This window comes from Malaclemys terrapin, chromosome 21, assembly GCF_027887155.1.
Source record: "Malaclemys terrapin pileata isolate rMalTer1 chromosome 21, rMalTer1.hap1, whole genome shotgun sequence".
Taxonomy (NCBI): domain Eukaryota; kingdom Metazoa; phylum Chordata; order Testudines; family Emydidae; genus Malaclemys; species Malaclemys terrapin.
Window position 1 is genome coordinate 16,656,081 of NC_071525.1, and position 7,357 is coordinate 16,663,437.

The 7,357-nt window shown below is 63.6% G+C and overlaps 1 protein-coding gene across 2 annotated transcripts; it reads left to right on the forward strand.

Moving 5' to 3' along the window:
- Positions 1-660: 660 nt before the first annotated feature.
- SAP25 (Sin3A associated protein 25) lies at positions 661-6,950 on the forward strand. 2 transcript variants are annotated; one of them, XM_054011328.1, is made up of 7 exons: positions 661-748; positions 3,142-3,255; positions 3,417-3,568; positions 4,059-4,192; positions 4,921-5,071; positions 5,211-5,311; positions 5,773-6,950. In XM_054011328.1, the coding sequence occupies exons 2-7, from the start codon at positions 3,143-3,145 to the stop codon at positions 6,181-6,183; spliced, it is 1,062 nt and encodes a 353-aa protein (XP_053867303.1). In that variant the 5' UTR covers positions 661-748; position 3,142; the 3' UTR covers positions 6,184-6,950. The 2 variants fall into 2 exon arrangements, with proteins under 2 accessions (XP_053867303.1, XP_053867302.1); XM_054011327.1 differs by lacking the exon at positions 661-748 and having other exon boundaries at positions 3,070-3,255.
- Positions 6,951-7,357: the final 407 nt, after the last annotated feature.

A 7,357-nucleotide genomic window follows, 5' to 3' on the forward strand; every position in this document is an offset into this window, starting at 1 on the left:
GACACACGGTGCAGAGACCAGACACCCCAGCGCTGTGGCAGAGTGGGCCGGGGGTCAGCTCTCCCCTGGGATCAATGGGGCAGCTCAACCCCTCAGTGGAGTTTTTTCAGGCTGTTTCCTCCCCGAGGTTCCTCGTTCAGCTTGGCCCATTCCCTGGCAGCGGACGGACCCCGCCCCCCTCTGAGCCCCCTGCTGCCTCCTCTCCCCCCCCCCCCGCCCGATCTGGGGCCCGGCCTCTGCGCTTCCAGCCTCCTTCCCCTGCCTGCCTCCAGCTGGGACACGCCCTGCTCACGGCCCAGCCCCCCCGCACCCACCGCGCGGACCCTCCCAGCTCACCTGGGGGTGGAGCAACAAAGAGGTGGGGACATGTGGGAGATCAGATGAGTGGGGGCATGGAGGGGACGTGGGGGGGTCAGAGCAGTGGGGGGCTGGAGGAGATTTGGGGGCTCAGAGCAGTGTGAGGCTGGAGGGGTGGGGGGCAGAGGAGGGGGGCTCAGAGCAGTGGGGGGCTGGAGATTTGGGGGGTCAGAGCAGTGGGGGGCTGGAGGAGATTTGGGGGGTCAGAGCAGTGGGGGGCTAGAGGAGATTGGGGGGAGCACTGTGGGGGGTCCATGTTTTGCAGGGTCCGGCCTGGTGAGTGAAGCTCTGCCCAGACTGGCTGTCTCCTGGACCCCTGGCTGGCAGTGACCCCAGAGCAGAGCCCAGGGGGCTGGGCCCCTCCCCCACAGTGACACTCCTGGGGGGGAAGGTGAGTGACACTGTCTGGGACCTGACCCCTCTCATGACCCCCCCTGCTATCTCCCCAGCTGCTCCTCCAGAACAAGGGGGGCTCTGGGGTTACCCTTTCCCAGTGCTCCCCCTCCAGGGGACAGAGCCCAGAACTCCCCTGCCCCCCCCCAGTTTCCCCCACCTGTGGGGAGGGGGCTTCCTGCCCCACAGCTGCTCCATAGGGACGGGGAACTCAGTGCAGCACAGGAGTGTGGGGTGCAAAGGAGGGGGGGGGGTCAGAGCTGGGCTGGGGAATGCTGGGGAGTTTTGGGGTTTCAGCTCTGACCCCCCAAACCCCCACACCTGCCCCCTTCAAAACATGTCCCTGCTCCCCCCATGCCAGCCTCTGCCCTACTCCTGCATCCTCTGCCCAGCCCCTCAGCCTGTGGGGCCCCAGCAGACCCCCCTGTCTGTGGGGCACAGGGCTGGGGGGCAGCGGGCTGGGTGGGGCAGGCGGAGCAGCCCAGCTGAGGGGATGGTGCGGCGGGGGAGGAATCCTGGTCCAGCCCTGGGGTCCCTGCCAAGGGCCCAGAGGCTGGGGTGGCAGAGCTGGACTCAAACCTGGGTGCCAGGAAATACAACCTTCCCCCCCCCAACTCTTCCATGTAGTTGGGTCTGTGTGGTGGTGGGGGGGGGGGGGGTTGACACGGGTGGGGTGGGTTTGTGTGAGAGGTGGGGGTGTTGATGCAGGCTGGGGGTCTGTGTGTTAGTGGTTAGGGTGTTGGCATGGGCCGGGTTCTGTGGGGGGGGGTTGGCTTGGACGGGGGGGTGTTTGTGGGAGGGTGAGGAGTTTGATATGGGTGGTGGGGTCTGTGTGTTGGTGGGCAGGGTGTTGGCATGGGCCATGGTCTGTTGGAGGGGTTGGGGGTGGTTGACATGGGCGGGGGGGGGTCTGTGGGGCGGGGGTTGGCCTGGCTGGGGATCTGGACAGGAGGCTGTTTGTGGGGGGTTGGTGAGTAGGGTGTTGACATGGGCGGAGGGTCTGTGGGGGGTTGGCATGGACAGGGGGCTGTTTGTGGGGGGTGGGGGTAGGGTGTTGGCATGGGCGGGGGGGTCTGTGGGGAGTTGGCATGGACAGGGGGCTGTTTGTGGGGGGTGGGGGTAGGGTGTTGGCATGGGCCGAGGTCTGTTGGGGGGGTTGGCCTGGATGGGGGGGGTCTGTGTGGTTGGGGGTTGGCCTGCCTGGGAGTTTGTGGGGGGTTGGCATCGACGGGGGCTGTTTGTGGGGGGCTGGTGGGTAGGGTGTTGGCCCCACTGGGGATGGGGGCGGGGCAGGGCTGAGACTTGTGGCTGAAGTTGGGAATTGATCAGCTGGGTGAATGAAGTGGTGCTGATCCTGAGGGCCCCACCATCTCAGAAGCCCAGAAGCCAGAGCGGCTGACTGGAGCAGTGGGGGCTGCGGGTTGGGATTGAGGGGCACCAGCAGAGCTGGGGGTGGGGGCAACCCAGGGCTGGGCTAGCAGGGGCTGTGGGTCGGGATTGAGGGGCACCAGCAGAGCTGGGGGTGTCTCTAGATTGGGGGAGCCGGACGGGGGTGGGGCTGAGACATTGTGGCCCAAGTTGGGAAGCTTTCCAGTGGCGTTCAGCCCTGCTGCTGGAGGGCCCCACCCAAGGCCCTTTAGCCCAGGGGAAGGAGCCGCCCAATGGTGCTAACCAGGTGTCAACTGGGCTGTGATCCACACCCCATGGGGCTGGACAGGCGGGAGGGGCTGGGCCCTGCCATTGTCCAGAGGGTTCATGGCCCCTCTGCTCTGTCTGCAGCCAGCCCCAGAGCAGCTCCCGCTGGCCGTAGGCTCTGCCCCAACTCAGCCAGGTCCCAGTCCAGGGGCCACAGGACCCACCGGTGAGGGGCTGCAGCCAGGTGCTGGCTGTTTGCAAAGGGGGTGGGGGCTGGAAACCCGTGAAGCTTCCCGGCCTGTTTGAGGGTCGCTGCAGATCCAGCCCCAGAGCCTCGGGGGTCTCCAGACTGGGGCCTAGGGAGTGTGAGCTGGACGGGAAAGAGATCAGCACCCCACAGTGGGAGAGCTGAGCCGGCCCTTTAGACACTGGGCAAATCCAGGCCTGGGCTGCAGGGGGCTGTGGGTCAGGACTGGGGGGCAGGGCTGGGCTAGCAGAGGCTACGGGTTGGGAGTGAGGGGCATTGGCAGAGCTGGGGGGTTGGGGCCAGGGCCGGACAAGTAGGGGACTGTGGGTCAGGAGTGGGGAATCGGCTGAGCAGGGTTGCATTCCCTGGCTCTGCCCCACGCCATCCCCGCTACTGGGCCTTGTTCAGCCGTTTCCCCCTTGCAGAGCCGGCTGGGGGCTGGGCGGAGCGAGGCCTCTGGAGGCGCTGCCAGGACTCAGGAGTGTGGGGGTCTCGTCCCGCGGGCGCAGGATGCTGTTTGAGGAGCTCGACCCCCGGCACGGCCTGTGGGATGAGGACGGCGAGAGCGGCGAGTCGGAGGAGGAAGAGGCCTTGGGGTCGGACTGGGCAGAGGACAGGGGCTGGTGAGAGCTGGGTCTGGAGGAGATGGGTGGAGGACTGGGGGGCAGTGGAATGGGGCTGGGGGGCAGTGGGATGAGGGAGCTGGGGGCAGTGGGATGGGAGCTGGGGGGTGGGTGGGACAGATGGTCCATCAAGCTGAGCAGGTCTCTTCTCCCACCCACAGGCTGCAGGAGGAGCCCAGGGTGGGTCACAGCCTCCTCCATCCGTGTAACAAGTCTACGAGGCCTCGGCCATGTCGCCGGCAGCTCTTCTCCCCGTGCAGGCCCTGGCCCCACGACCCTGCCCCGAGCCAGGGCTCGCTCCCCTGCTGGGCAGGTAGGCTGGCAGCAGGGGGTGTTGGGGTTGATAGATACCAGGCATGTGGGGCTCGTTTCATCCAGTCTGTGCTGGGGGGAGCGGGGTGGGGGGCTAAGTAATGGTCACGGTGCTGTGGGGAGTGGAGTGGGGGGCACAGTAGGGGTCATGGTGCTGCGGGGTGGGGGCCTCAGTAGTGGTCATGGTGCTGCGGGGAGCAGGGTGGGGGGCTCGGTAGGGGGCGCTCTCCCCTCGCAGTCAGTGCTGGCCCCAGTGCAGCAGTAGAGGGAGCTATGCAGTAGGGTGGGGGGCTCTCCCCGCAGACCCATCATTGACTCCAGGGTTAGGTGAGAGACCCCTGTATAAACGGTTGCTGGCCTCCACCCCAGAGGCAGCCGCATCCCAGCGCTGGGCTAGAACTGCCAGGCCAGGGAAGTGATCTGTACCAACGGGTATTTATCAGGTTCCTGAGCTTCCACCGGCGCTCATGGGGAATCCCCCCTATTTCAAGGGCACCTTTCTGGAGCTGGGCTGAACCGTGAGCCGACAGGCACCGATCTCGGGCCTCACCCAGCTGGGCTGGCACCAAACCCGACAGCGTCTGCGAACCCGGCTGCCTACGAGAGCCCCTGGGAGCCTGGGACGGTAACAGGAGATCTGTGACTAAGGGAGAGTCAGAAACAGAGCTCTGCAGCCTCCTGGGCCCAGCAGGGGCTGCGGGTCGGGAGTGAGGGGCACCGGCAGAGCTGGGAGCCCAGGGCTGTGCTAGCCCCGGGCTGCGGGTCAGGAGTGAGGGGCACCGGCAGAGCTGGGGGGGAGCCTAGGTTTGGGACAGCAGGGGCTCTGGGTTGGGAGTGAGGGGCGTTGGCAAAGCTGGGGGGAGCCCAGAGCTGTGCTAGCCCCGGGCTGCGGGTCGGGAGTGAGGGGCACCGGCAGGGCTGGGGGGAGCCCAGGGCTGTGCTAGCCCCGGGCTGCGGGTCGGGAGTGAGGGGCACCGGCAGAGCTGGGGGGGGAGCCCAGAGCTGTGCTAGCCCCGGGCTGCGGGTCGGGAGTGAGGGGCACCGGCAGAGCTGGGGGGGAGCCCAGGACTGGAACAGCAGGGGCTCTGGGTTGGGAGTGAGGGGCGTTGGCAAAGCTGGGGGGAGCCCAGGGCTGTTCGAGCCCGGGCTGCGGGTCGGGAGTGAGGGGCACCGGCAGAGCTGGGGGGGAGCCCAGGACTGGAACAGCAGGGGCTCTGGGTTGGGAGTGAGGGGCATTGGCAAAGCTGGGGGGAACCCAAGGCTGTGCTAGCCCGGGCTGCGGGTCGGGAGTGAGGGGCATTGGCAGAGCTGGGGGCGCTATTTGTCCTGAGCTCTCTGCTCTCCCCTCTGCAGGGTCACTCGCTCTCCACCCGGACGCTCTCCCATCCCTCCTTCTACCCCTACTACGCGGCTTTGTCTTGCTCCGCACCAGGGACCCATCCAGTGCCCCACGGGGACCGGCCCCAGGGCTCTGGCCTGCAGGGGGGCCCAGCCACTGGATCAGGTAGGCGGCCAAGTGGGGTATGTGGGGGGAGGGGAATCTCCCTTTCTGTGGCTGGTTCAGCCCTGGGCCCTATGGGGAAGGGCAGGGATCTACCCTCCCCCCCGCCCACGATCTCACCTTCCCCCTCTCTCTGCTCCAGGTCTCCTGCTTCCCATTAGTTCCAGTGAATTCTTCTACACAGATCCCCTGATGCCCCCAGGGCACCGGGTCTACAACTACCTTTCCCAACCCTCCCAGCAGGTACGGTGTCCCCGGGGGGCGGCAGGGCACAGCAGGTGGGTCCCTGCTCCCTAGCGTTGGCCAAAAACGGTGGCTTGGATGTCTTAAGACCCCATAATATCATGTGGCAGGCAGTTCTGCAGGTTAACCCTATATATTATCCTGCCCCAGGGGTTACTCAGGGTTAAATCCCAATAACTGCAGGTGGCTGGGATGTCCCCTGCTGCAATGAGTTCCACAGGTCAGGCACTTCTGCAGCTTAACCGCAATAGTAGACTGTTCAAGTGGCTCCCATGGGCTAAATTCCATTACTAGTAATGTGGCAGGGAGTTCCACAGGTTAACCCTACTAATAGCTTCTGCTAGAGTGCCTCAAGGGTGTCGGTAGTTAACCCTCCCCACAATATCATGTGGCAGGGAGTTCTGCAGGTAACTTCCCCCCTCACCCAGGTAAATAACCTCCCTCTTGTCTGTTCCCTCCAGGTCTGTCAGAGTCTCCGTCTCAGCACCCCAGACCCCATCATGTCGGTCCGTGAGGCCTCTCCTCCTCCCTGCCCGCTGCCCCCCTTCCTGCCTCCCAGGGGCATGAAATGGCTCTCGCAGGCAGAATACAATGCGGTCAGTGCCTTACTGGAGCTGCCATATGAGGAGCCGGCCTGCAGCCCCGGGGAGAGCTCGCCCGGAACCCAGCTCCTCCTGTCAGCCGTGGAACCGGAGTATGGCCGGGTGGTAACCCAGGAGGCCGCTAATGCCCTGCTCAGCCTGCACAGCTCCCCAGACACACTGGGGGAGCACCTGGGGGGCACTGAACCCCCAGCGCTTCCCCATGGCCTTGGGTCCGTCATGCTAGGGGCCTTCTTCCCCCATGGGGCTGTAGGGGCAGCACCACTTTAATTCTCACGCCCCCTTTCTCCAGTGATGGGCAGTTCCAAAGGTCAGGGCTGCCAGGAACGCGGTGGGGAGTCCCGAAGGCCGTCCCTCCCCCTAATGACCTACCTCAGGGTTTTTTACGTAAGTTAAACCCGAGCCACATCATGTGGCAGGGAGTTCCACTGGCTAAGTCCTAGTTGCCTCCTCAGCGAGTTTTCCACAGGCTAAAATGCAGCCTGCTATCCTGTGGCAGGGAATTCAGCAGGTTATCCTGCCTATTTGCCTGCCCAATGGTCTGTCCAAGGTTTACAGACCAGTCAAATATCATGTAGCAGGAACTTCCCAAGTTTAGACTCCCAAGACCATGTGGCAGGAAGTCTCTCAGACCATCAGCCTGCTTTTGGGAGTTTTCTGTGGGTCAATCCCAGTCATACATCCTTTGGCAGGGAGTTCCACAGGTTACCCCTTGATTGCCTGTCTCAGGAATTAAATCCCTGACATAATATCTTTGGGTACGTCAGTTTAACTCTGCTACCATCCTAAAGCAGGGAGTCCTGCTGGTTCACCATACCATGTGCAACATCCTGTGGCAGGGAATTCCACAGGTAAACCCAGCTGACAACCTGGCAAAGGGCTTTTTCAACAGGCCCATGCCGTTGTTACCCTGCAGCAGGTAGTTCTACAGGTTGACCTCAGTAACACACCCGCTGGGTGTCATTTGGCCATGTGTGGAAGAGCCAGGTTTGACGATGTAAAGGGACAATTTTGAGCCTCTTTGCTGTGGAACAGTGTTGGCATGTGTGGAGTTATTTGTAACTTTTTCCGTTCCGTTTCTTTAATGTTAATAAATTAGAGTCCCAGAGGGATGGAAAACCCAGGTTGTGGGTTAGAAAACAATGTGCTATGTCTTTAAATCCAGTTCCGATCTGGTCCCAGGGTGGGGAACTGGCTGGCTCGGGAGGCTCAGAGGATCTAGCCCAGTTAGCAGCCTCCCCTCCCTGCCGCCCTGAAGTGTCACAATCCTCAATGCTGGGGGTGAGGGGAATTCAACATTTTCTTCCTGACCCCTGAGGTGGGTCCTGGAGCATGAGGGTGAATCCCCCCTCCCCAACTACAAGGACTCAGGGACAGGGCTCCACCTCCCAAAGCTCTTTATTGCAGTCAGTCCAGAAGGGGGGTCCCATCCAGCCAGCGCCCA